The sequence below is a fragment of the Ipomoea triloba genome, chromosome 6 (genome assembly GCF_003576645.1).
Source record: "Ipomoea triloba cultivar NCNSP0323 chromosome 6, ASM357664v1".
Taxonomy (NCBI): Eukaryota; Viridiplantae; Streptophyta; class Magnoliopsida; order Solanales; family Convolvulaceae; genus Ipomoea; species Ipomoea triloba.
This window is the reverse complement of record NC_044921.1, coordinates 26,237,206-26,263,428: the sequence shown is the minus strand read 5'-3', so window position 1 is coordinate 26,263,428 and position 26,223 is coordinate 26,237,206. Positions and strand designations below refer to the sequence as shown.

Genomic DNA, 26,223 nt, shown 5'->3' with positions numbered 1-26,223 from the left:
CCACACATTAGCCATCGTCCGACAATTTAATTTATACGGCACGCAGTAAATAATTTAGGACCATAGATTGAGTCCGCATTTTCGTCTAAAAGTCCAAATTCTAACCATTCATAGAATATAGTCAAATTATTCTATAGAATTAGATTTAAATACTAAATGTTCATAAAATTAGGAACATTGAGTATGCAAATTGACATGATAAATCCGTGTTTATGATATAACTATGATAGAATATATAAAGGTTTTTATTTTTCATGTATTTTCAACTCATTTACAGACACATAATTATTAATTGTAGACACAAAAATCTTTGCGAAACCCCTCTCCTTAACCCACGAGAGAGATTCTTTAACGGCCATCGCTTCAGCCAAATGCGCATCATTTTAACCTTCACTAACTACCAGTCCTTTCTATTCCAAACAACTTCATTTCGTTCTTTCCATATGCACCAACATATAGCAAGCACTCTAATGTAATTTCTAAATATATTAATAACACTTCAAATGTAATTTCTAAATATATTAATTTTATATACTAATGTTGTACATAATATTAGGAAAAATTGAATTGTAAATGATTTTAGACCAGCCTCACACATAAATGATAAATGCGACAGAGGGAGTATTATATTATTATGATTATGATTATTATTATTTTTTTGAAATTTTGTTCATTTTTATTAATGTTGTGTACATTAAAATATTTGAAAGTTTCCACACTATTTGATATCGGGATAAAGCTTAAGACCCCTAATTCTATCTTCACAAGGCCGCACGTGGGGAACAAGCGCCGCCGCCGTGTAGCTATCTAACGGAGGACTATGGAAGCACGGCTCAACGGAGGTGAACGGCCGGCACGGCGGATCCGGAGCTGTGCGATTTTCCGGCTTGTACAACACCCATGAACGCAAACCTCCAAGACCCTGAGCCACATACCCAAAAGTGGACTCCCCACTCGTCACCAATCTATCACTCATCCCCAGAAGATACATTTCTGCCAATGCCTTTGCGTAGTGCAATCCATCGTTCTCTTTCTGGCGTTCTTCGTGACTCGGCTGGTGAACTCGGATGACCTCCCCAGTCTCCGTTGAATACTGCAAATACATGTCGCGAATCACGTCGGCGTACCAAGAATTCAGAGATGTTATCAGCACAGCTTTGGTTTTATTGTTCTTTTTGCCTATGTTGAGTTTAGCCAGATCGTGGTCTATGTTTATTAATGGCAGTATGTTCTCAGACATTGTACAACTTATGATTTGGTCCAAAACATGTTTGAACGGACCGGGTTCATCCTCGAACACCCTAACCTGAATTCCTATCTTCTCATCGGCTCCGGCTAGGTAAGCTTGATGGTATCTGATAATCAACTTCCATACGGGATTTGTGGGATGAAATAGGTACCTGCCGGGTTATAAAGTGAATTAGAATAAGCAAGGTATAAATAATGTACAGAATGAGTCTATGAAGTTACAACTACTGATTAGTCCAAATACAAATAATTTCAACCACATGTATGCGTAACAGTACCGTCCCAGGAAATGGAACACGGATTCTTTGTCGGGAAACATGTCCCCGACATCTTTTTTGAAGGATTGCATCAGGAAAAGATATGGGATGAAATACTGGTCGGATTTCATAATCAGCCATGGTATTTTCTGCAGAAACTTTTGATCTTCATCTTTGAAGAACAGTTGATCGTAATGATCCATGTCGTATTTCAGATTGAGAAAAATGAACTGCGGAATTTTTGACTTGTCAATCAAATTGTTCTTCACCAGATTCCCGTAACAGAACCCGGAGTTCTTCTCAAATCCATTGAAGTAACCGGTAACCGGAAAATCCTCCGGCAGAAACCAGGAAGTTCCGGGGAACGGTTCACAGAAGAGATCCGGCACGTGATCCATCGGAGCAACGAGAACGACTCGGTTCGTAACAATGGCGTATAGGAAAGCTGAGGCTAAAGACAGAATTCTGTTTCCTAACCCATTGACAGGTATCCAAATCACATACTTACAGTCCGTGCCGGCAAACGGCCGTTCACCGGACGTCAAGAGTTCCACGGTTTTGTTATACGATTTTGTATATGGTCCGCAGCGCCGGTGAAGAGCTTCATAGCTTCGCAGCTTGGAGATCAGAGAAGGAGACGGCCGGCGCTTTAGTTCCTTGAGATATTGCACTGATTCATACCTACTCAAACACGATCTTTCATTAAATCTGGGATCAAGAAGACCGCCGAGTAGCTTATCTAACTTTGGCACCTCCTCAGGCCGCTCCCGGAGATTGTCTTCTGAAAAATAACGGTTACCTATTAGCTGTCTGATATAATTTTTTTTTCTAAAAAAATTAATTGAAAAAATTGTTTTGAACAGTTTTTTGATTTTTTAGCATTTTTGTAACTTCAGAAAGCTGATTAATCAAACACTTATATTGATTTTTTTAATTAAATCAATCGCTAATAGTAATCAAATAAGCTAATTATTTTACCAAATAGAAAGAAATCCGAGGCTAATTAATTCAATTACCTTTTGGTGGTATGGGTGGGTTACTTCCGGCGTCGGAAACCACCGCCGAGAAGCCATTGAAGAGCTGAGAATCTTTCAGAAGCATGGAGACAAAAACCAGAGCTGTCAAGTTCATCAATATAGCAACAAGAATCAGCAGCAGTAGCACCCCACGTTTGCAGTTTCGATGATTATTATCCTCGGGGGAAATCTTGTTTTGGTGATGACGATGATCTGAATAAGGTTTGGGTTGATGACTATCAGAACGACTTTTGTATAGCTTCATTTCTAAATCGAATGCTATACTAGGTGATCGATCATGATCTCTTCAACATTGATTTTTGCAAAAAACAGGTATGCCATGTTTTAGTACAAAAAATCAGCTTATGTTGCAACTTGCATTAATGGCAGTTCATTCTCATCTCACTATTCTCTTTGATTTATTAAAAAAAAAAAAAAAGTCTAATCTCAACTTGCAAAGAACCATATAAAATTGACTTAAAACCTTATAGTTATTAATGTTGAGTATACAATATATAAATATAAATGTGCAATCCAACTATAGTTTAAGCTTTTAGTTTAGATGTAGCACATGCTTCAATTTGATATCAAAAGTAAAAAAAAAATTACGGTTCATGTGTTGTTTGGAGATTATTACACACTTGAGAGACATATTAAGCATATAATATAAAAACATAAATGTGCAATAACCCAACTATCAAATTGTATATAGATTTTTACCATGTACTATGGACCTAAACCTAGTCTCCACACATTATATATTATAGGCATCTATAGATAGATGGTACCAGACACAAGTGGTGCAATAAATTAATTAGGACCATGCTTTGAATTCTTAAATTGATTAGGCGATTAATTAGTCAGCGATTATTATTGACTATATGTGATTTAGTCTTAATTCCTGCTTGAGTTTTTTTTTTTTTTTTTTTTTTTTTTAGGAAAATGTATTTTTTATCCCATTACTATCATGCATGTTTGATTTGTCGTGTAGAGATATGCAAGTACATGGTGGTTTTATTATATATGACTTAATATAAACCTTAAGATAAATTAGGACATTCTCAATTCAAGCCATCCATTTCACTATATATAGGTTTGGGGTGATGTAAATTGTAAAAAGTTTGAATCTAGGGGGTGTAGAAGTTTTTAAGTGATTTTTGTTGAGTTTGAGGATAGTAACGATATGGTCTCCGTCCACTTTAGTTGTATGGTATTTTATAATAAAAAGGGAGTTGTGAACTTTCATGTGCATTTAAATTGAGTTTTCCCTTTATTTTGCTTAGCATATGTAATTAGTCAACTAGACGTGCTATAGTATCATCAGTAATTTAGCAAGGGTGTACGATCTCATCTTTTTATCTTACAAATATAATGCATAACTTTTTAAATCTATTCATCTATTATATACTATTTGACTAAGTTTAATAGCTCTTTTTTTAGTGATAATAGAAACTCACACCATCACTATTCCAAAAATAAGCATTATTGGGTGAACCCACTTTAATCACTCTTTGAATCTATCTAAATTAGTCCATAATAATCTAGATAGGCTAGCTTCTTTGACATCTCACCAAACTTCACCATTTTGCAAGTGCATATTGAAAACTCTAAACTACATTTCATTGATTAAAAAAAAAACTCAAAACCATAAATTTGATCAAATTAACAATGATATGAAGGGATATGCCTTTTTTTTCATGACTAACGAACATCCGAGTATCATATCCTTATCAGTACATAATTAGCAGTTCGTTTACTTACTGAGTCTCTAATTTAAGAATTAAGAATATTTTTTAATATTGTTTGGTTATCCGGATAGAGCTTAAGACCCCTAATTCTATCTTCACAAGGCCTTACATAAGGAACAACAGTCATGGTGTGATCTAAAGGAGGAAGATGAAAGCAAGGTTCCATGGAGATGACAGGCTGGCATGGCGGATCAGGAGCTGAGAAATTTTCCGGCTTATACAAAACCCATGAGCGCAAACCTCCAAGACCCTGAGCCACATATCCAAAAGTTGACCATCCACTTGTCACCAATCTATCACTCATCCCCAGAAGATACATTTCTGCCAATGATTTTATGTAGTGAATTCCATCCCGAGATTTTTGGTACTCTTCGTGACTCGGCTGGAGAACTCGGATTACCTCGCCGGTTAACGTTGGATACAACAAATACATGTCTCGAATCACGTCTGCATACCATGAACTCAGAGATGTTATCAGCACAACTTTTGTCTTCTTGTTGTTCTTGTCATCATTGTTGGGATGATTTTCTTGATTGATTAATGGTGGCAAGATTTTCTCTTCCTTTGTACATGTTAATATCTGGTCTAGAACATGNTTTTTTTTTTTTTTTTTTTTTTTTTTTAGGAAAATGTATTTTTTATCCCATTACTATCATGCATGTTTGATTTGTCGTGTAGAGATATGCAAGTACATGGTGGTTTTATTATATATGACTTAATATAAACCTTAAGATAAATTAGGACATTCTCAATTCAAGCCATCCATTTCACTATATATAGGTTTGGGGTGATGTAAATTGTAAAAAGTTTGAATCTAGGGGGTGTAGAAGTTTTTAAGTGATTTTTGTTGAGTTTGAGGATAGTAACGATATGGTCTCCGTCCACTTTAGTTGTATGGTATTTTATAATAAAAAGGGAGTTGTGAACTTTCATGTGCATTTAAATTGAGTTTTCCCTTTATTTTGCTTAGCATATGTAATTAGTCAACTAGACGTGCTATAGTATCATCAGTAATTTAGCAAGGGTGTACGATCTCATCTTTTTATCTTACAAATATAATGCATAACTTTTTAAATCTATTCATCTATTATATACTATTTGACTAAGTTTAATAGCTCTTTTTTTAGTGATAATAGAAACTCACACCATCACTATTCCAAAAATAAGCATTATTGGGTGAACCCACTTTAATCACTCTTTGAATCTATCTAAATTAGTCCATAATAATCTAGATAGGCTAGCTTCTTTGACATCTCACCAAACTTCACCATTTTGCAAGTGCATATTGAAAACTCTAAACTACATTTCATTGATTAAAAAAAAAACTCAAAACCATAAATTTGATCAAATTAACAATGATATGAAGGGATATGCCTTTTTTTTCATGACTAACGAACATCCGAGTATCATATCCTTATCAGTACATAATTAGCAGTTCGTTTACTTACTGAGTCTCTAATTTAAGAATTAAGAATATTTTTTAATATTGTTTGGTTATCCGGATAGAGCTTAAGACCCCTAATTCTATCTTCACAAGGCCTTACATAAGGAACAACAGTCATGGTGTGATCTAAAGGAGGAAGATGAAAGCAAGGTTCCATGGAGATGACAGGCTGGCATGGCGGATCAGGAGCTGAGAAATTTTCCGGCTTATACAAAACCCATGAGCGCAAACCTCCAAGACCCTGAGCCACATATCCAAAAGTTGACCATCCACTTGTCACCAATCTATCACTCATCCCCAGAAGATACATTTCTGCCAATGATTTTATGTAGTGAATTCCATCCCGAGATTTTTGGTACTCTTCGTGACTCGGCTGGAGAACTCGGATTACCTCGCCGGTTAACGTTGGATACAACAAATACATGTCTCGAATCACGTCTGCATACCATGAACTCAGAGATGTTATCAGCACAACTTTTGTCTTCTTGTTGTTCTTGTCATCATTGTTGGGATGATTTTCTTGATTGATTAATGGTGGCAAGATTTTCTCTTCCTTTGTACATGTTAATATCTGGTCTAGAACATGCCTAAATGGGCCTCCTTCAAACACTCTTACTTGAATTCCTATCTTCTCATCAGCTCCGGCTAGGTAAGCTTTATGGTATCTGGTAATTAGCCCCCAAACAGGATTTGTGGGATGAAATAGGTACCTGTGAGATTATAAAGTAAACTGTATTATTCATGAAAAGGAGAAGTAGAGGGAAGTTACAATTAACTATAGTTGCGGTAAGGAGTAAGGGCTAGGCAGTAGAGTAACGTCTAGCACTAGACGGCGCCTATGCTGCTAACTTTAAAAAAAAAATAATAAAAATAGTGCACTTATGTGGATGTATATATGTCATTATATATATATATATATATATATATATATAATTAATAAATTAATAAGGACAGACAGACCGAATTAACTGGATTAACTCAATCGAAATGAACTATTTAACTAAGTCGAGTTAGACGCTAGGCGGCTGCCTAGTTGGCCGAGTCAACCAAATTAGGTGCTAAGGGGGGCGGGCACCTAAGAGGGAAATAGTCACGATTTAGAGACACCTAAACCCTAGGCCGGCACCAGACTAATTTTTGCAATAGTGCAACTAACTACTAATTGTGTTCATATATGAAAACAAATAATCTCAACAGCATATATTCTTAACAGTACCGTCCTAGGAGATGGAACACTGCGTCTTTCTCGGGGAACATCTTCTCCAGATCTTTCTGGAACAATGGCATCAAGAACAGAGATGGGATGAAATACTCGTCTGACGTCATAGTTAGCCATGGAATTTTCTGCAGAAAAATTTGGTCTTCATCTTTGAAGAACAGTTCATCGTACTCATCCATAACATATGTGAGACTGAGATGGATAAAGGGCGGTTTTTCAGACACAACATTAAACCTGTCAATCAAATTGTTCTTCACCATACTCCCATAACTAAACGGCGAGTTTTCGCCAAATCTGCTGACGTAATCCTCCGTAATCGGATTATTTTCCGGCAGAAACCATGAAGTTCCGGGGAAGGGTTCGCAGAAGAGATCCGGCGTGTGATCAAGAGGATCAACGAGGAGGACTCTACCGGTGAGAATGGCGTACAGGAAAGCCGAAGTCATAGTGAGTATTCTGTTTCCCAGTCCACTGAAAGGTATCCAAACGACATATTTACATTCTGCGCCGCCGTCGACGTCGGAGAACTCATGATGGTTTTCCGACACGAAGCGTTCCACGGTTTTGTTATACGTTTCTGTGTGGGGCCCGCAGCGACGGTGAAGCGCTTCATAGCTTCTTAACCTGCGTTGAGCATATAATATATATAAACATAAATGTACAATTCAATTATCAGTTTAGACTTTTAGTTGAGAGGGAGTACATGCTTCAGTTACCTGGAGATCAGGAAAGAAGAAGGCTGGCGCTTGAGTTCCTTGAGATACTGCACAGATTCATACCTACTTAAACACGATCTTTCATCAAACCCAGAATGCAAAAGCCCGCCAAGAAGCCTATCCAATTTTGGAACCCCGTTTTTATGGCTCCCAGCATTGGCCACGCCGGAAAAGCCATAGAAAAGCTTTGGTTCTTTGGGTATGGTGAAGAGGAAAAGCAGTAGCCCCGTTAGGTTCATCAACAAAGCCACCAGAATCCCCGCCGGTAGCAGCAGCGGCAGCCCACGTTTGCAGTTTCCGGCGGCGGCGGTCTTGTTTTGGTGATGATGATCGGACCAAATCTTGTAGGGCTTCATTTCTGAATGGAATGATGATCGATCATGATCCGTTCGGTTCGTTGGCAATGAATCGATGATGTTATCATATGGAAAGTTGCTATGGTGATGAAATTTTCCAGAAACCAGTTACCTAATTATGGATTTATGGCATCAATTCTTATTTGGAAATTTCTTTATTGAATGATATGTTTATTTTTGCAATATTATTACAATTACCTTTTATATATTTTTACCTCTTAATTATACATAATTTTAGGATGATCATATATAGTAAAAATCAAGCCTTTATTACATGCATGGATCATGACATAGATTCTTACAACCCAATATATAAATGTTATATTAGTAAAAACAAATCCTAAAAGGAAATTAGACAAAGGTATATAATTGAATTTGTGGGTTTCATTATATTACACATTCACAATTGTGATAAGTTTAACATATTCGAGAGATTTACCATGACTTACTACTTTGTTCGAGTAAGGTTTTCAAATTGTGAAACTATAAAGAGTTGAGAAGATGACTTTTGAAAATGAGTAGACAAATATGAGAATGTTTTGACCCGTAGACAAAATTAAATGAGAGGAATTATCATTTTTTATTAAGAAAACGGTGGTGGGATTGAAAATTTTTCTTTCCAAAAATCTTTTTTGGTAAATTTACAGGGTCTTTCACTTGTAGGAATTGAACCCAAGGGTCTTTCTGTCCGGTCACTTGTAGGAATTGAACCCAAGTTCTCCCGAAATTCCTCCCCACAAAGAGAGCTCACTTGCCACTTGAGCTACCCCACTAGGTTAGTTTTTCCAAAAATCTGATAACATAATATAATGCTTAATTATTGATAATACCTTTAATTAAGTCAAATAATAATTAATACAAAATGAATTTGATTTCATGTGAGCAAGATTAATCAAATTAATGATTTAGTAAAATAATTTGATAATTGTTATTAATGTTTGTATTTTTCCATTCTACAATTACTCTCTTTAATTTCTTGCTCAACATTATGACCTTATGGTATGGGGCTTAATTTGGCTACGCTGATGATTGTATTGAAATGACATTGCCTTTAACAAAATTCCCTAATTTTTCTTGCTCAACATTATGACCTCTTTCTCCTATGAAATGTATTTACATTAACTAATTAAGATGTTTTGCACTGAATCTCAAATTTAATTTGATACGTAAATTAAATCTCCTAACGTCTATCAATCTATACGCACGAATTTTCTGACGAAAATGGAATTTCCGACCAATGAGCCGGAGTGTATATGAATTTGCATGTCATTTGCTATTGTATACATACATATAAATACATCTATGCCGCGACGAGCTTAAGCCCCCAGCTTCTGTCCTCACAAGGCTTCACGTGAGGATCGGCGCCGTCGTACGACGGCGGGTCATGGAAACACGGTTCCATGGACATAGCTCGCCGGCACGGCGGCTCAGGAGCCGTCCGATTCTCCGGCTTGTACAAAATCCACGGCCGCAAACCTCCAAGGCTCTGAGCCACATATCCAAACGTAGACCATCCGCTCGTAACCAACACATCACTCATGCTAAGAAGATAAATCTCCGCCAACGCCTTCATGTTGTGCCTTAAATTCTCCGTTCTCTGATACTCCTCGTGGCTCGGCTGGAAAATCCCGACCACCTCGCCAGTCAACGTCGGATGCTCCGAATACATGTTTTTTATCTGATCGGAATACCACGGGCTCAAAGATGTCACCAGCACAGCTTTCACCTTTTTCTTGTTCTTAATATTAATAATGTCAGATGAATTGGCGGCAATGAAGATGGAATAATCCTCTTCTTGATAGATTTGTGGGAGTATATGTTGTTTCATAGTACAACTTATAATCTGGTCTAGAATGTGCTGAAAAGGACCGGTTTCTCTCTCGAAAACTCTGATCTGAATCCCGATCTTTTCGTCCGCCGTGGCCAAATAAGCTTGGTAGTATCTTGTAATGAGCCCCCAGACAGGATTCGTGGGATGGATAAGATACCGTCCGAGGAGGTGGAACACGGAATCTTTGTCGGGGAACATGTTTTCCAGATCTTTCTTGAAAGATTGGATCAAGAACAGAGATGGGACAAAATATTCGTCAGTTCTGATTACTACCCAGGGAATTTTTTCCAGAAAGATTTGTTCTTTGTCACTATAAAATAGTTTATGGTGCTGATCAATGTCATATATGAGATGGACATAGATGAAAGGCGGATTAATCGCAGAAATATTATGTTTGAGCATGTATCCATGGCAGAAAGTGGAGTTCTGATCAAAGGTTTTGAACTGATTAGAAAATGGGAAATCTTTGGGGAGATACCAGGAAGTGTTGGGGAAGGGTTCACAGAAGAGATTAGGAATAATGTTGTTTCCAGGATCGACTAAGAGGACACGGTTGGTAAGAACGGCGTAGAGAAACGCCGACGCTAGGGTCAAGATTCTGTTTCCTAAACCGCTGAAGGCTATCCATACGAGGTAGTTACATCCGTCGGAGTGGTTATTATTGGCGGCGGAGTTGATGAGTCGTCCAACGTTGTTCTTGTAGGATTCTGTGTGGGGCCCGCATCGCCGGTGGAGAGCTTCGTAGCTTCGTAGCCTGGAGATTAGATAGGATGAAGGGTGACGCTTGAGTTTCTTGTGATATAACACGGATTGGTGCCGGCTTAGACAGGATTTCCGGTCAAATCCAGAAGGGAGAAGTCCGGCGAGAAGGTTATCTCCGGGGGCGTCGTTTGGCCGGAGAATATGATCGTCTTCCATAACTATATATATAACAAGAAAATTAATTAAGATTCAGGGAAAAGAACGCCAGGCCAGGCCAAATCATATCACAAGAAAATTAAAAAATGGTACCTTTCGGTGGTTTAACTCGATTCCAGACACTATCGGAGGACGGCGGGTCTCTGAGAACCAGAAACGCGAGAAACAGAAGCGAAAGGAGAAGAGCCACGGTGGTTTTTACATTCAGCCCACATTTCCATTCCAGACCCGATGAAATAATAGAGTCGCCGTCGATATGATCGGAACTTCTCTTCATTTCCTGCACCACTAGGGGTATGCACTGAAATTAAGGCGGAATGGTGGTAGTTAACAGTGGGGCAGTGGCGGCCGTAGTTGACAGTAGCGGAGTGAGAGATGAGAAATTGATCGTAGGGGCGGGGCGGGGCGAGGTGTTAGGGTTGACTGGCCAATCAGGTTGCGGTTTGGGCGAGTGATGATTGGCTGCTATTCAAAACAGACATGATGATCCTAAACCCACGCTGGGGTAACGTAAGCAATCTCACGTGTCACTAACTAGTTAACCGCTGTATAGACAATTCACTTGATTATAGAGGTAAAATTTAGAAATAAAGACCAAGAATTGACTCTCATCAGCAGTAATGTAGGAGTAACCTTTTAAAGTTCACAGTAAGCAAATGTCTAGCTTCTGTGTTCAGTTGAGTTATCATGATTTATATCATCTCTATCGGGCCGAGACGTGAGGAACCCTTGGAATTGAGGATTCAACCTTCTGGGGTTAATCCAAAAGTTTATTTAAGCACTCAAATCAAGAAAAATAATTTTACAAAAAATTAAATTTAAAATTTTGTATTTACGGAGTCTATTTTTCGACTTCCGATCCACCTCATTTAGCCGCATCAAAGTATGAAATTCTGGTCGCCGGCTGCTAAGCCACGGAGAAAGGCAGAAGAGGGCGGCGGCTTTGGGAGAATAAACAAAAGAAACGTATCAAAGTAAATGATGTTAAGGCTAATAATGTGTTAAGAAGTTGTCAAGTTTTGAAATTTTGGTTTTGATCACGTTTACTCAAACAATATTTTAAAGATGTTTATTTGAAATTTCCAAACACATTTTAAAAATTTGATCTAGGCAAGATTTGTTCGAAAATGATGTTTCAACTAGTCAATACATAAAATATTATAGAATAGTGTTTAAGTAAAAATATAATAACATGTAATCTTGTATGGCTCACAATATTTGTAATATTTTAGTCTAGTATTTAGTGATTAAGTTTGAAAGTGAAGGTCAAATGCATTAATGATCAATAAGCAAATTAAAAATGAAAAAAAAGGGGTCACAAACCACACCCCATGAATACACTGTCCACCAACCGTTTTAGCATAGACCAAATGATTACCAAAAGCAATCATGACTGGTGGATACCCGGCCAAGATATTTAATCGGTGTTGTTAGGCAGCCAGACTCAAAAGATAGACAAATCGGGCCGCTACTCAGCATTCGGTCTCTGGACATGACAAGTCCCTATTGGAAGAAGGAAATAAATGGCAAATCACAAGATTATGGAAGAATAGTTTGGATACACGGCTTCGGGCACCCAATCAGTATTGCTAGGCAATCATATCCCAATTCTTTGTAATGCCACTATACATAAGAGCACGATCAAATATCATGATCATGAAATAGATAAAAGATATGGAATAACTTAACAAGGTTATCACATTTAACTCATTAAAGCAATCTCTATCTTCTATTTTAAACTTAACAAGTCTCGAGACTGAACCCAATTCCCCACCTGAATTGAGCTCCACCCAGGAATTCTTCTCTGTTTCATCTCATCTCTAACCTTCACTTTCTCCTCCCACATGTCATTCCCAGCACAAATATTAGACATCACAACATCATCCCCAGCAACACCCTCCTGCAATTCAATCAGCCTAGAGTGAGCCACTGCAGCAAGCTCAGCATTGCCATGAATGCCACAAAACCCTAACATTGTTCTCCATATCACACCATTTGCTGGAATTGGCATCGCCAGGACAAAATCGTACGCTTCTTTTAGCAGCCCTCGACGACAAAACAGATCCACCATGCAGCCATAGTGGGAGAGTCTTGGCTCTATGCAGTATTCTCGAACCATGCTTCTGAAATGCCTCTTGCCCTCTTCCACCCTCCCCATGTGGCTGCAAGCCATTAAAACTCCTATGAATGTAACGTCGTTAGGGACAACTAATCCGCTCTTAAACCTGCAGTTTTTGCGTAATCTTGATAATCTGTTTTCTTCTTCAATGGCTGCAAATAGCCTCAGTGCTTCTTCTGCCTGGCCATGTAATGCAAGGCCAACAATCATGGAAGTCCAGGTTGTGACATCCTTTTCCCTCACACCATCAAACAGTATCTTTGCAGCTTTGACATCCCCACATTTCACATACATGTTTAAGAGGGCATTTGCCATGCGCAAATCTGCATCCAACCCAAAATTTCGACGAATGTAACCATGAATCTGCTCTCCCACATCCAGTGCACCAGCATCAGCACACGCGGACAGCACAGCCGTGAGAATGACCTGATCAGGCTCCACATTCGCCATTATCATTTGCCAGAATACCTCTAAAGCTGCATTGGGTTTCTGGTTTTGAACACACGCAGTTACTAACGAAGTCCAGCACACGACATTCTTGCTAGGCATTTCATCGAACACCTTGCGTGCACCCTCGAGATTTGCAGAAGCAGAGTACATATCCATGAGGGATGTTTGGAGGAAAACTATGGGTTCAAAACCTAGTTTAATGACAAAACCATGGAACAGCTTTCCTTCATTAAATAAGCATCTCTGGGTGCAAGCTTTGATGACATATAAGAGAGAGTAGCTATCTATCCAAGAAATCTTTTTTCTCAGCAGCTCTTGAAACAGCAACAGTGCTTTGGTAGGATTAGTTCTGGCACAGCTTTTTAGATTGAGATTAGCTCTTCCTGGTTTAAGATGAGTATGGAAATGGGTTTTGTGTGATTTATTGTTAGATATAAAGTTACTCACCCTTTTACAAGTGAGTAGGATAAAGAATCTCCTCATTTGGTCACAGATTTCTGATCATGGGGAAAATAATCACAAGGGGTTTGCTATTTTTCTTTTATAAGTTGGTTCCAGCTTACACCAGACTAATCCTAAGCTCCTAGAACTTTTGTTTAAGAGTCATTAGAAGAGGTAAATATCTGTACACTCTGCACACAAGGGGTCTTCATTACCTTTATCGGTTAAGGTCTCCAATAATCTCCAGATTCCTAATGGAATTCGAACCTCCACACTAATTTTGGAGCAAAGCTTTTAGGATAATCGGTCAAACCAACTAACTAACCTCGAGGTCAGAGGTCCCAAATTCAAAGTCTATAAGAATATACACGAAATGTACTAAGAGTCTACCTATCGAGAAACTCATAAAGTATAAAGATAGAAGGGGAGAATTAATATACAAGAATATTGTCTTTAATACATACATTATAATAATAAACAAATAGTTCATCTTTTAACTCTTTCTTTTCTTTTCTTTTCTTTTTTTTTGGATATCATGAGTGCTCAATGTTCATACCCAATCTTTATGGGCAAACTTCATCAACTTGTAACTTAGCTTGCCCAGTGATCTCATCAAGCATCTCATAGATCAAATTTGCATGCTTGTGAGTTGTGTCACCAGCCAGAAAACCATGGCTGACTCCATCAATTTGGATACAACTTTGGTCTGGAGGCTTCTTTGCTCTGATCTCAAACATTTTTTGTCTCACATTAGCCACAGATTGCCACCTCTTGCCAGAAGCATACACATTTGCCAGGAGCACAAAGTAGCCAGCAGATCTTTCGGGTTCGAGTTCAATCACAAATTTTTGTGCAATGTTACCTGGTCGAATTCCACGCCATTCCTGCCCATTTCATGGAAGAAAGACAATGCTTCTTTACATCTCTCATTCTGTGCACTTCCTGCAATCATGGCAGTCCAGGAAACAACATTCCTCTCTGGCATCCCATGGAAAATCCTGCGAGCCTCATCAACATTTCCACACCTAAAATGCCCAGAGATCAATGAATTCCACGCCACCACAGTTCTGTCAGTCATTTCATCAAACACCTTCTCCGCACTCCCAATTCCATATTTGCTCCCTTTGACTGAATAAAAATTCACCAGATTAGTCTGAAGAAACACATCTGAGAAACACCCATCTCTCATGATCTTCCCGTGAACCTGCTCGCCTTCACTCAGAAGCACCCCTTTTGCGCAGCCATTAACCACATACGAGTATGTATACCCATCAGGTACAGCTAAGGATTTTCCCATTTTCTGAAAATGCAGAACAGACAGTTGCGGTTGTTCGCCATTGGCATGACCTCTGATGATTTGATTCCAGAGAATAGTACTCGGATTTCGGACAAATTCAAAAACTTTGGTGGCATATGCCAGTCTATTATAGATTATGTAGATCGATAGCAGCTTTCCAAGAATGAAGTTTTTCTGGGCGAGCCCGTTGGTGATGATGATCTGAGCGTGGATTTGGGATTAGGCTGCAATCAATTCAAACAGCGATGCAACACTTTTAGGATGTTACAGTGGCCCGATCTGATAGCACTTGTTAAGATAAGTGCTTACGACTAGTAGTGAAGATTCAATTTTATTTCCATCACATTTTCAACAAGAAAGGTATCGGACTTGACTCTGACTTCTATCCAACAGTCTCCTTAATCATCAATTGCTGAGCTTGATCCTTTATCAACTTCCGCTCAAAAACACAATCAAAACATGCAACTTTCTTGAAAAGATTGGATCTTTACCCTATTAAGCTAATTGGGTCATCGAAAAAGAGAGATTATAGCATAGACAAATCAGTTTGTTCCTAGTTATGAATTGTGGATACAGTTACAGTCCTCTTCACTAATGAAGAGTTAGTTACACTGATTTATCAATCTCTCAACTGTCTTGTCAAACCAAGATAATGAAATTTTGCCTTTGTTGCAAAAAAAGAGAGAGCTTTTTATATAGCACGTGACTTTACAAAAGCGCAAATTGTCTCCGAACAGCAGATTTAATTTAACCCAGTTTCAAGAACACATAATCTGCCGCAAATGACCAGTCATTACCATGAATCCTGCCTGCCTGCGAAATCTGCCTATGCAAAAACATAATCAAAAGACTGGTTAGGTCTGCCATGAAAGTTCGGTAAAACCGAACACTTTGCTGGAGGCAAAGCACACATTCATGTACATAAAGCTTGGAAATTAAAGATATCCGAGGCAGAAAAGCAGAGAGATTGAAAGTATGGGTAAGGGTAAGGGTAAGAGCATTGTGGTGAGTGGTGGAGATGGTGGCAATGCCACTGATCTTCCTGATTGCAGCAGAGTTAGGGTTCTGCTTTGTGACACTAATGCTGACAGTTGTCGCCATGTTTTCCAGCTCCTAACCCAGTGTTCTTACCAGGGTAAGATGGTAATTTTGTGTTTTTCGTTTTACGATGAAGTTATTGGCTAAACTTGACTCATGTGTGCAGTTGCGCTGGTCACCTCGAGAGCGCAATTGTTTGATACGCTGAGATCTGAGGGTCCTTGTATGGACATCATTCTTGCGGAAATCGCGATTCTTATTGCGAATGAATCGAGTATTATGAGGTATATCAAGAGAGACGTTAGACTGAAACATGTTCCCGTGATTAGTAAGTATTTGATTGTTTGATCTAGAACTTATTGAAAAAGATTTTATTTTTTTTTCTCAATAATTGAAGCCAATCTGTGTTTTGGTTGCTATTTTTGGCAAGTGATGGTGACAATTGAAGAGGTATCCCTTATCCGGAAGGGCTTGGGATTTGGAGCAGCAGACTATCTTGTTAAACCACTGAGCATTCATGAAATCAAGGATTTGGGGTTTCACATCAAGAAAAACTAGTATACTCAAAGCTTGTATTGATGATTGATCTTTCATTTGACTTTGCATTGTATTCTGAACTATGATGTTTTCATTTAGTAGAAATGCTCAAGTTACTAGCTAGTATATATACATGGGTGGACGTGCTAGTGCGGGCAGGCGGGACTACTTTACCCCAAACTCATTCTATGCCCATTATATAAATCTTACATAATTTTACTTTCCATTGGAATAGGAATATAGGTAACCCTATCTTGCAATTCTTTCTAATTGCAACTATATACAGACAGAGTGATAATAATTTTCAGTTCAACAAGTCAACTTTAAAAGATTGCAATTCTAACAATTCAATTGCAATTCGGTTGAAGTCCATCCTCTTTAATTTGTTCTTTCCCTTTTCTTTTGTTGACTTTTATTTTTCTTTAATAACAAATTCGAATTGTATAAATGCACATAAAATAGTAGTAGTGAATTGCAAATAAATTATTATTTTTTAAAGTGACCAAGAATAGTAAAAATAAAGATAGCCTTAGTGCAAATACAATTGAAATAGTGCATCAAAACACCATGATTTTATTTCACTTCCATGATTGAACTTTTTCAAATAATATATAAAAGACCTAAACATTGATCAAACTGCAATGGGTTTTGAGCATAGTTGATAAGCCATGCGTATTGGTTGGTGAGAACTGAGAATGGAATATTATCTAACTGAATTATAAATAATAAATATATTAATATTAATTTTCAGTTAATTAGGATGTAATCATGTATAGTGACCCATCACCTGTTTGTATATACTTCAACTCTTGACCTAAACAATTAGACTCTCTAACTAATCAACCAAACACCCCTTAAGTGCTTTGGATAAAGATTGCATACTAACCTCATTATAGCCTTCGTTCATCAACTTCCATTCTATACTATAATTAATTTAACTAATTGCCAACATAATTTATACATGGATTGCTAAATCCTAACTATACGTTGTAAATAGACCATTATTTGAATGATTTTTGGTCGATTGGAACAACATCGATGAAATTTTCGATTCTTGGCAACATCCTCCTAGTCGAACTCATCGCATAGGATCTTCTCAATGTGAATTACCTCTAGTTTATAAACTATTACACAGAAATGAAGTTCGTCGCCTAAAATGTACTGTCTTACTATTTTTATTATCTGCAACTGTCATTCTTAAATTTCTCAATATTTTAAATGAAAAAGTCAATGTTACCTAAGTTATTATCTTCCTTCCTAAAAGGTTGAATACCCAATATGACAGAATATCTGGGAGGAACCCTCACTGCCGTTGGTTAAACTTTCTTCTCAAATTAAACTTTATCTTTGTCACCAATTGAGCTACTCAAGACACCTAAGTTATTATCTTAACTCATCTTTTATCTACTCTAATAAGAGCAATTTAAAAATTAAATTTGTTCAATTAAACATATAAATGGGGTGAAAGTGACCCGTCAACAAATTTAAAACGTATATAATTTGGATAAGTTAAAATGTAGGAAATACAAATTAGAACCTATAGAGTTCCAATTGAAGCAATCACATATTGCGTACCAAAACTTCATTATCCAATTTTTGGCAGTTAATTATCACAAAATAAAAAATAAAAATTAAGCATAATATATAGGAAAGAATAACTTGATTTGGGGTGTTTATAAACATGATGCCAAAACATGAATGGGAGAACTGAAATTACGTACCCTTTTCCCCCCTTTCACTCATAAATCAATTAAAGCAACCAAAGTAAGGAACATAAATAAAATAATTGGTTTTTATTGTTCCTTGCATTTTATTCTAAGTTACCTAAAAGGCTCTCTTTTCATCAGCAAGCCATGAAACCCCCCAAACTTGTTGCAAACCTACTCAAGTCAAATGCTTTCATATATATATATATATATATATATATATATATATATATATATATATATAAAGGGCATACTCTCCAATGTCAATGAGAATAAAAAGGGCAAAGAACTTTGGTAATATCAAGTGGTTAAAAAAAGAAAAAGTGGTATATGGCAAAATAAGTAATAGCGAAGATTTTCTTGTAAAATATTTGTAGATAATTCTACAACGTCATACAACGTACTGACGTAGTATGTGCTGTCATTCTGTCAAAAATAACAAATGAGCTGAAAGTCATTCGGTTAGATTTAATTAATAATTTAAATACCCTGATTACGACAAGGCGGGTTAGAAAATCTAATCGTTAATAAATATTTTCTAATTCACAAGATTCTCTTTTTGAATAAAAAATAATAAGAAAAAGAGATGAACCCAAAAGTTAGCCAACTAATTAATGTGAGGATTTGGAGATCACAATGAGAGTCCAAACAAACTCATACTGGTGAAAACAATGCCTCTAAGAACAACTCCATTCTCTATGAGATGAGTTTTTGTTTAAGTCATTAGTTGTTGGCCAATCTATTCTCTTCCTTACACCAACTTCTCCAAACTTTCTAATCTACCTTGGAACAATACATCGTATTCAAATATAAGAGGAACACACAGAAAATCTCAAACCTCAACCCGAATTCTCATATCTTCTTCTTCTTCTTTCTTGTCTGAATGCAAGAATTCTCAGCAGCCAGCATGGAAAGTACAGCCAAGATTTTCAGGAAATCAGTGTTTTGTTTTCTGCAGAAATTTCAGTTCTTTACAACAACTGCAGTGGTTCTTGCATTTCCATATGCAGCCTCAGTTCTTGTGTTTCAGTCGTTTGTTCCTTCGTCGCCTTTCCTGGCGATGATCCACGCCAGAATTCACACGCTCTTCGATGCAGCGGGGTTTCCTTCTTCCTCTGAATTCTTTGCCATCCTCAATCTCAAGCTGTCTCAGACTGTTGCAATTTCTTTTCTGGCCTTACCTTTTACTCTCTCATTTTTTCTGTTCAGCAAAGCTTGTGTGATTCAAGCTCTGGGTGATCAAGAACTGCCCAAAAGATCTGTTTTTTCTTGTCTTGCCAGAACTCACAGCCCTCTTCTCCTCACCCAGCTCTGCAATTCTTTGCTGGTTCTTTCTGCAAATGCTACTTGCTTTATTCTGCTACTCTTTGCCTTCAATCTTGCTGATGAATTTGGCTTTTCCTCTCCAAGATTCGAGCTTTTTCTCTCGGTGGCTGGAGCTTTGATTTGCTCCATAATTCTTGCAAATACTTTCACTATCTGCAATCTGGCATTGGTTTTATCAGGGAGGGAGGGAATTGGGGGATTTACTGCAATCCTCAAAGCCTGTGTTCTTATCAAGGGAAGAACGGGGACAGCTTTATCGTTAGCCCTGCCGATTAACATGGCCATGGCTGCAGTTGAAGCTCTGTTCCAGTACAGAATTGTGAGAGTTTATTATCATGTAAAAGCTGGGATTTCTTCTGTGGCTTTGGAAGGGATGTTCATTGCATATATGTATGCAATTCTTCTGGTTCTTGACACCATTGTTGTCTGCTTCTTCCTCAGAAGCTGTGAAGGAGACTTTCACATAGACCAGTACAGAAGGTTGCCTTCCCATGTTGAAATTGAAGAAGATAACAATGCTTTCAGGACTGTAAAGATTGTTGAAGATCTTCTTCCTTGATACTTTGCTTCTTTTCCTCTTTTTTTTATTTTCAATTTTCGGTTTGGGTATCGGGTTGATTCTCTATTTGATTCATTTCCCAAATGTATCAGACAATAAACAGATGTCTGCAAAGTAAATATTGATGGAAGATTGAATACAGAAGAAAATCTTTTGCTCTTAGACCATTTTAGTTATGATTCATTTCACATCCTTGGTTCCTTTATTGCTCTATATGATACGGAGTATTATTTTTTTTGGGTGTAACCAATCGTTAGACACAATGCCTAATCCCTTTTTGAATTGTAGACACCTCTAAAAATGAGACATACGGAGTATTATTTTTTTGGGTGTAACCAATCGTTAGACACAATAACTAATCCCTTTTTGAATTGTAGACACCTCTAAAAATGAGACAGCTAATATAGTTACTGCGGGTTTCCTAATTCCTTCATCACCAAAAAAGACATCATGTCTTCTACAAATTTTTCAATTCCCTCGTCACCCAAAAAGACATATTAGCTCTATTTAGTATATGATTGTTAGCTGATAATGACGGCGGCGGGTTTACCAGTTCCTTCGTTACCCCAAAAAAAATGATTTTTTTTACTTGAAACGATAAACGATTTTTTTACTTGAAATGATAAAGCTACAAGTCTCTGGCACTCCAATCCCTTTGTGGCAACAAAAGAATGGGGTGGAGAAGCCATTAGCTACATGCTAGTAAAGTAAAATTTCACAACTTTGACATTACAACATGATTCAAAAATGAAAGAGTATACATTACCTTTTCTCTTATTGCTTTCTTTTCTTTTTTATACTCTTGGTTATCCAGCTACCTCCACCAACCTCTTCTTTCTATTATTAGATTGTGGTTATAACAGTTTTTCAATATAAAGTACAGACTTTCAGTCTTACAATGTTGTCAATCTACCTTCTTTCAGAAACTCCATTCAAGTAAAAGCTATACAGTGGTGAGGATGATGAAAACGTCAAAAGTGTAAATGAAGAAAAGAAGTCGAAATGAAGATTTAATCAGTAATCATAATCACTTTTTCTCGAAGATCAGAAAGAATAAAGCAGAACCGGCTCCTGCAGAGTTTCTCGTACTCGAGCTCATGGAGATGTCGGGTACTCAGCACTGTATATCGCTTCCTTTTGGATATCGCCAACTTTGTAACGCAAAGCTGAGGCTCACATTTCCTCCCCTTGTTGATTAGCCATTCTCGTATGTTAATGAACTGTGCAACTACTTCCCATTTCTCCTAACTGAAAACATCATTTTAGGGTATTCAGTCACGAGGTTTAAGAGCTAAAGAAGCGGTTATTATTTCGTATGCACTTTAAAAAGAAGTGTTCGCTTACCTCTCTGGAACCATGATCGACGAACTGCTTGGCGGATATGACGCTCGTGTTTTTCCAATAGCTCATCTACTCTATGTGATTGAGATAGCAAAGGTCCCGAAAATTCAACCTTGTCACCGTGATCTTGAACCTGTTCAAGAGCCAATTCACGAGTCAATAAGATATGCAGGGGACTGTGATTTATGCATTATCCAAAAATCTGATTTATGGAGAGGGAATGAATGCTGGGAAAGTTTGATAGGGGAAAGAACATTTCGATGGCCATTGAGACAAAATTGGAGGTGATGGGAAGTTCAATATGATTTGAACTTCACGTTCCAATCGTCTCTAGGTTCCACCGTTTCCATACTTGTATCGAACAAGAAAATGCAATTATCGGAGTTTATTTTCTCAAACACGGAAAATCCTCCACAATTCCCAGTTCAAACTCTCTCCGGTTCTCTCCTCTTATCTATCGCACGCTAAAATTGCAAGTTAACCAAATTTTGAATCACACCAAAGGAGTTGCATTATGTTACACGTTTGTTGATGTAATAGTTCAACGAAGTTTTGGACTCACCACATTCATTCTCTTGAGAGCCATTTCTTCTTTCAAGTAGAGCGCTAGTGAAAGGTCTTGCGAATGATAGCTGTCAGAAGCATCAAAGGAATCCGGGCGTTCTAATTGACTCCAATGTTCAATCGCAGCCCGCTTGGCATTGTCATAGGAATTCTGGCCCTTAGAATTGGTGCGGCTTCCATTTCTGAGTTCACCGTTTTCTTGCCTTTTCGACTCCAAGTTACTCCTCGTCGGTAATCCAATCGAAGGTTCAAATACGAGGCTTCTCGAACTAGACCTACTCCTTGATCGCACTGATGAATCATTAGACCGTCTTTTGGCCCACGAGAAGCCACTCGATCCAGACACCTGCAATGGACCTGAAAAGGGGACATCGGCCTCGGATGAATTCTTTGCATAAGATGCCTCTTCCATCACATCAATCGATGGCTTAGGCTGCTGCAGAGCTATAACACTATCTCCCTCTTTATGACTACATAGACTACTGGCTTTACTTCTATGGGCACCTTGAGTTTGAACATTTAGGTTCTGCATTGACGATAAAATTGTTAGAAGCTTATAAAGATTAGTCCCCATTAATGAGCAAACAAGAAACACGATGCACACGAAATTATAAGTCAGTACAGAGAGAGAGAGAGAGAGAGAGACCTCCTCGGGTGCCAGTTTATTGATTCCATTTTGTTTTCTAGTTGGCTTTCTCGTGGTCTCTGGTCCGCGTGTCCTTCCACTAGGTCTCTTCCTGGAATTTGTTGTACAAATTAGCTATTACTCAAGAAATTTGGGAGTACCACTAATCAATAACCAATAATTGCATAAAATTACGATAAACTAGCTTCACATGCAATTTACAGTTATTATATTTTAGGAATTGAGTCCTCACCTTCTAGCTTCCTCACGATGTTTAGCATCAATTTCTTTGCATGGCGGATACTTGGGCAAGCTTGAAGGATCACAAGCATAAGGCTTTGTCTTGAAATACTAAACAAAGCAAAAAAGTTGAATTACTGCAAGTGGCAGACAGGTCAAAAGTTGAACACACATAAGTTGATTTATCACATGCATTGAGCATTTCATAATGGAATTGATGGAAAAAAGAAAAAATTATACATATCATGAGATTCTAAGATGCATATGAAGAAATGTAGTATTTGCTATTTTTCCCTCCCAAGAAAAAAACATAGCAGACTTGAATATATACGTATACATACACATTTAAACTAATTTAAGCAAATGAATTAGCATCAATAAGGCATGACGATTATTCACTGTAATACTTCTATGATGCACAATGAGCAACTACTCAACAGTGGACAAACAAAGAAATACATGAGATGGTGAAGGTAAGTCTGTGCACTTCGAAGTAATGCTATTGGTTAGTTCATATTAAACCTAAAAACTCGAGAGTAAATTATTCAAAATGCAAGAGAAACAAGGAGTCCAACAACAATTCATACCTCAGATCCGAGTGCAGAAGTGGCATTCTGACGCTTATTTGGTTCCACGGTAAGAAAAGATTCAATCAACGAGACAGCTGTTTTAGGTAGATCTTTGAAGGTCTCCCAAAGACAGCTTTCATAAGGATGCTGCGGTTTGAAGAGAGTTGCGTGAGGAAGTTTCGATTTCTTCCAGTAGTCATCTGGCGGAGATCCACAAAGTTTGAAAATTTTGTGCAGCTGTTCAACCTGTAGTACGAGAAAAGAGCATAGTGCTTCGTGATTTTGGTTTTATCTCCCTCAGATTACCTCTAAATCTTCAACAATATCAGTATTAGAACTACTACGAGTAAAAATTACCTCAGTTCTCCCCTGAAGGATCGGTTTACCAGTAAGAAGTTCACCAAAAACGCATCCAACACTCCAGATATCCACAGAAGCTCCATAATCTGTGGAACCTAACAAAAGCTCGGGAGGACGATACCATAATGTGACAACTCGACTGGTTAATGGATGCCTGTTGCCAAGGTTATAGTAGTTAGCCAATCCAAAATCGCCAATCTTTAAGATGCCGTCATTGTTTACCAAAAGATTGGCTCCTTTTATATCTCGATGCATTATGCCACGAGAATGACAGTGCTCAAGTCCAGATAACAATTGTTTCATGTAGCATTTCACCTGCAGCACAAGTTAATCGGATTACCAACAAAGCAATAAGTATAATGAGTTCAGTATAATGAGTAATTACTGAAACTGAACCTGTGATTCACTGAACTTGACATCGGGGCTAGACAAGAGTCCCGAAACATCATGCTCCATGTACTCGAACACAAGATATATGCTACAGGATAACCGTGAAGTAATTATCCCTTCCAATTTTATGATGTTTGGGTGGTCAAGCTTGCGAAGAATCATGATTTCTCTAGCCATAAATCGAACACTCTCTGGTTCAAAATTATCAAACCGCACCTTCTTCAGTGCAACTATCCTCCCACTCTCTAGATCACGAGCCCGGAATACAGTGCTATATGTACCTTGACCAATCTGCTCTTGAGGTCATAAAAGAAATCATTTTCATCAGCTAATTGTCAAAAAGAACCAAATAATACAAATTTGAAAAGAATAACATTTACTCCACAGAAGACAAATAATCTGGATTGAAAGACAACAACCCTTAACTACAAATTAAATTTCTTTGAGTAGAAGTTTCTCTACTAAATAAGCAATGCTTCAAATGAACCTAAACAGCAACTAAATACAGGCATAGCTTCCCCTTTCCTTTAGTTTATCCTGGTTTTGCAAAAGCTGGTAACTTGAAGCTCTCTGCTCTCCAAAATAAAACATTCTGACCATCATAGTTAAAAAAATTATAGTCCTAAAACAAAAACATATCTTATTTCACCCCAAAATGAATACTTTTTAATCCCAAAAACAAAGAAAATACTAACTTCAACATAATCAATTCAAGCATCTAATTCAAAGAGGCCATAACAGTATTAGAGCACCAATTTCAAGAATCTGTTGTCTATGTGAAACAATCATACATGAGTGTCCTAAAAGCTAGAAATGGGAGGAAAAGAAAGATGAAATACAAACATTAACAGAACAATTAACAAATATGAAATGTGGGCATGTAATTCTGAGCAAACCTTCTCGAGCTTCTCGAAAGACTCGGTTCTGAGTGGGACCCATCCTTGAATAGCTTCTCCGGCCACCGCACTGAGCCAGGCCGGCCAACCGGCGGCCACTTGCTCGCCCTCCACGTACTTGTGCAAATTCCCAAGCCTAAAGCTCACTGACTCGCTACCACACCCGTTGGAACTCGCCCGCCCCGACTCACCCAACTCGCTCCCCGCACTCAGCACCGAGTCACCTCGCTTCTTCACCTTCTTCAAATCAAACTCCAGCCCCATCCCCAACCCGCCGCTCCCGACCCGGCCACGACCCGACCCGACGACGTCATCCCGGAGAACCCCCGAATGGTCAACCGCCGGAGTCACCGACACTGCCTGCTTCGACGCCACACACCCCATGACACGTGTCACATGCCCACCACCATTTTACCGTCTCCCCGACCAAACCAAGACCTACCCAGATCGAATTCCGCTAAATCTTGACTCGGGTCAAGCTCAGCTTTGAACCAAATATCATAAAACTTCGCTGTATTTATATACACACACAGAGAATCAAGAACTGCTGCACAGTTCACAGCCACTCCACTTTCTGTTCCCTGCGCCAATTGCGGAGGATGGAGGCCGATGGCGAGCTCTAGAGCTTAATGGGTTTCACAATCACAGTAGCAATTTACCGGAATTATCGGACAAAAGCAACAAGTGGCCTTCCAGTTTACGCCCAATCTTCTTTATTTTTATTATATAATATATGCTTATATGCATGTATAGTAATATTTTTTTAATTTATTTTTTCCCCTTTCTGGTGGCAGTGTGTAATCAGTTTATACACCTATGACCTTTACACATTACCATATATCTTATTAATAAAAAAAAAACTTCTATGATCGAAAATAATAGTCGAGTGAGTGAAGCATAACTTACGGGTCAAAATAAATAAATATAACGAGTTCAATTAGCCCACCCTTTTTATAAATTATCTTCTTGTGTGATAGAGGAACTTTTATTTTCAAAAGATGTGATCAAGTGA

The 26,223-nt window shown here is 38.0% G+C and overlaps 8 protein-coding genes across 11 annotated transcripts; 2 read left to right on the top strand and 6 right to left on the bottom strand.

The window, feature by feature from the left end:
- Positions 1-660: 660 nt before the first annotated feature.
- LOC116023029 (galactoside 2-alpha-L-fucosyltransferase-like) lies at positions 661-2,882 on the bottom strand. 2 transcript variants are annotated; one of them, XM_031263974.1, is made up of 4 exons: positions 2,522-2,882; positions 1,527-2,286; positions 1,307-1,400; positions 661-1,093 (listed from the first exon to the last, which is right to left on the bottom strand). In XM_031263974.1, exons 1-4 carry the CDS (start codon positions 2,784-2,786, stop codon positions 719-721), a joined length of 1,494 nt encoding a protein of 497 aa, XP_031119834.1. In that variant the 5' UTR covers positions 2,787-2,882; the 3' UTR covers positions 661-718. The 2 variants fall into 2 exon arrangements, with proteins under 2 accessions (XP_031119834.1, XP_031119833.1); XM_031263973.1 differs by having other exon boundaries at positions 661-1,400.
- Positions 2,883-5,672: 2,790 nt separating this feature from the next.
- Positions 5,673-7,987, bottom strand: LOC116023233 (galactoside 2-alpha-L-fucosyltransferase-like). Its single transcript, XM_031264221.1, has 3 exons — positions 7,649-7,987; positions 6,930-7,556; positions 5,673-6,423 (listed from the first exon to the last, which is right to left on the bottom strand). The coding sequence occupies exons 1-3, from the start codon at positions 7,885-7,887 to the stop codon at positions 5,730-5,732; spliced, it is 1,560 nt and encodes a 519-aa protein (XP_031120081.1). The 5' UTR covers positions 7,888-7,987; the 3' UTR covers positions 5,673-5,729.
- Positions 7,988-9,212: 1,225 nt separating this feature from the next.
- LOC116023033 (galactoside 2-alpha-L-fucosyltransferase-like) lies at positions 9,213-11,153 on the bottom strand. Its single transcript, XM_031263980.1, has 2 exons — positions 10,847-11,153; positions 9,213-10,755 (listed from the first exon to the last, which is right to left on the bottom strand). Exons 1-2 carry the CDS (start codon positions 11,028-11,030, stop codon positions 9,305-9,307), a joined length of 1,635 nt encoding a protein of 544 aa, XP_031119840.1. The 5' UTR covers positions 11,031-11,153; the 3' UTR covers positions 9,213-9,304.
- A 1,139-nt stretch (positions 11,154-12,292) lies between these two features.
- On the bottom strand, positions 12,293-13,850 carry LOC116021923 (putative pentatricopeptide repeat-containing protein At1g74400). Its single transcript, XM_031262454.1, has one exon. The coding sequence runs from the start codon at positions 13,803-13,805 to the stop codon at positions 12,483-12,485; it is 1,323 nt and encodes a 440-aa protein (XP_031118314.1). The 5' UTR covers positions 13,806-13,850; the 3' UTR covers positions 12,293-12,482.
- Positions 13,851-14,326: 476 nt separating this feature from the next.
- Positions 14,327-15,060, bottom strand: LOC116023747 (pentatricopeptide repeat-containing protein At1g71460, chloroplastic-like). The gene is made up of 2 exons (XM_031264756.1): positions 14,626-15,060; positions 14,327-14,533 (listed from the first exon to the last, which is right to left on the bottom strand). The coding sequence occupies exons 1-2, from the start codon at positions 15,058-15,060 to the stop codon at positions 14,327-14,329; spliced, it is 642 nt and encodes a 213-aa protein (XP_031120616.1).
- A 967-nt stretch (positions 15,061-16,027) lies between these two features.
- On the top strand, positions 16,028-16,758 carry LOC116021922 (two-component response regulator-like APRR1). 2 transcript variants are annotated; one of them, XM_031262453.1, is made up of 3 exons: positions 16,028-16,195; positions 16,265-16,382; positions 16,529-16,758. In XM_031262453.1, exons 1-3 carry the CDS (start codon positions 16,036-16,038, stop codon positions 16,542-16,544), a joined length of 294 nt encoding a protein of 97 aa, XP_031118313.1. In that variant the 5' UTR covers positions 16,028-16,035; the 3' UTR covers positions 16,545-16,758. The 2 variants fall into 2 exon arrangements, with proteins under 2 accessions (XP_031118313.1, XP_031118312.1); XM_031262452.1 differs by having other exon boundaries at positions 16,265-16,426.
- Positions 16,759-19,224: 2,466 nt separating this feature from the next.
- On the top strand, positions 19,225-20,226 carry LOC116023746. The gene has a single exon (XM_031264754.1). The coding sequence runs from the start codon at positions 19,225-19,227 to the stop codon at positions 20,224-20,226; it is 1,002 nt and encodes a 333-aa protein (XP_031120614.1).
- A 737-nt stretch (positions 20,227-20,963) lies between these two features.
- On the bottom strand, positions 20,964-25,907 carry LOC116021921 (protein IMPAIRED IN BABA-INDUCED STERILITY 1-like). Of its 2 annotated transcripts, none has more exons than XM_031262449.1 (9): positions 25,212-25,907; positions 24,322-24,606; positions 23,923-24,240; positions 23,584-23,811; positions 23,010-23,107; positions 22,778-22,868; positions 22,130-22,657; positions 21,571-21,700; positions 20,964-21,474 (listed from the first exon to the last, which is right to left on the bottom strand). In XM_031262449.1, exons 1-9 carry the CDS (start codon positions 25,593-25,595, stop codon positions 21,455-21,457), a joined length of 2,082 nt encoding a protein of 693 aa, XP_031118309.1. In that variant the 5' UTR covers positions 25,596-25,907; the 3' UTR covers positions 20,964-21,454. The 2 variants fall into 2 exon arrangements, with proteins under 2 accessions (XP_031118309.1, XP_031118310.1); XM_031262450.1 differs by having other exon boundaries at positions 24,322-24,611; positions 25,212-25,392.
- Between the last annotated feature and the right edge of the window lie 316 nt (positions 25,908-26,223).

What these genes read in the sequence shown, in the direction of transcription:
- LOC116023029 (XM_031263973.1), bottom strand. Translation starts at nt 2,786, where the DNA reads ATGAAGCTATACAAAAGTCGTTCTGATAGTCATCAACCCAAACCTTAT. An exon ending in CCCACCCATACCACCAAAAG is followed by an intron (nt 2,287 to 2,521) that starts GTAATTGAATTA and finishes GTTATTTTTCAG; the next exon opens with AAGACAATCTCCGGGAGCGG. An exon ending in GTGTTCCATTTCCTGGGACG is followed by an intron (nt 1,401 to 1,526) that starts GTACTGTTACGC and finishes ATAACCCGGCAG; the next exon opens with GTACCTATTTCATCCCACAA.
- LOC116023233 (XM_031264221.1), bottom strand. Translation starts at nt 7,887, where the DNA reads ATGAACCTAACGGGGCTACTGCTTTTCCTCTTCACCATACCCAAAGAA. An exon ending in TCTTCTTTCCTGATCTCCAG is followed by an intron (nt 7,557 to 7,648) that starts GTAACTGAAGCA and finishes TGCTCAACGCAG; the next exon opens with GTTAAGAAGCTATGAAGCGC. An exon ending in GTGTTCCATCTCCTAGGACG is followed by an intron (nt 6,424 to 6,929) that starts GTACTGTTAAGA and finishes ATAATCTCACAG; the next exon opens with GTACCTATTTCATCCCACAA.
- LOC116023033 (XM_031263980.1), bottom strand. Translation starts at nt 11,030, where the DNA reads ATGAAGAGAAGTTCCGATCATATCGACGGCGACTCTATTATTTCATCG. An exon ending in TCGAGTTAAACCACCGAAAG is followed by an intron (nt 10,756 to 10,846) that starts GTACCATTTTTT and finishes TTATATATATAG; the next exon opens with TTATGGAAGACGATCATATT.
- LOC116021923 (XM_031262454.1), bottom strand. Translation starts at nt 13,805, where the DNA reads ATGAGGAGATTCTTTATCCTACTCACTTGTAAAAGGGTGAGTAACTTT.
- LOC116023747 (XM_031264756.1), bottom strand. Translation starts at nt 15,060, where the DNA reads ATGGGAAAATCCTTAGCTGTACCTGATGGGTATACATACTCGTATGTG. An exon ending in ATGGCGTGGAATTCGACCAG is followed by an intron (nt 14,534 to 14,625) that starts GTAACATTGCAC and finishes GCTTCTGGCAAG; the next exon opens with AGGTGGCAATCTGTGGCTAA.
- LOC116021922 (XM_031262452.1), top strand. Translation starts at nt 16,036, where the DNA reads ATGGGTAAGGGTAAGGGTAAGAGCATTGTGGTGAGTGGTGGAGATGGT. An exon ending in AACCCAGTGTTCTTACCAGG is followed by an intron (nt 16,196 to 16,264) that starts GTAAGATGGTAA and finishes TCATGTGTGCAG; the next exon opens with TTGCGCTGGTCACCTCGAGA. An exon ending in GAAACATGTTCCCGTGATTA is followed by an intron (nt 16,427 to 16,528) that starts GTAAGTATTTGA and finishes ATTTTTGGCAAG; the next exon opens with TGATGGTGACAATTGAAGAG.
- LOC116023746 (XM_031264754.1), top strand. Translation starts at nt 19,225, where the DNA reads ATGCAAGAATTCTCAGCAGCCAGCATGGAAAGTACAGCCAAGATTTTC.
- LOC116021921 (XM_031262449.1), bottom strand. Translation starts at nt 25,595, where the DNA reads ATGGGGTGTGTGGCGTCGAAGCAGGCAGTGTCGGTGACTCCGGCGGTT. An exon ending in CTTTCGAGAAGCTCGAGAAG is followed by an intron (nt 24,607 to 25,211) that starts GTTTGCTCAGAA and finishes CCTCAAGAGCAG; the next exon opens with ATTGGTCAAGGTACATATAG. An exon ending in CTCTCAAGAGAATGAATGTG is followed by an intron (nt 21,701 to 22,129) that starts GTGAGTCCAAAA and finishes GCTCTTGAACAG; the next exon opens with GTTCAAGATCACGGTGACAA.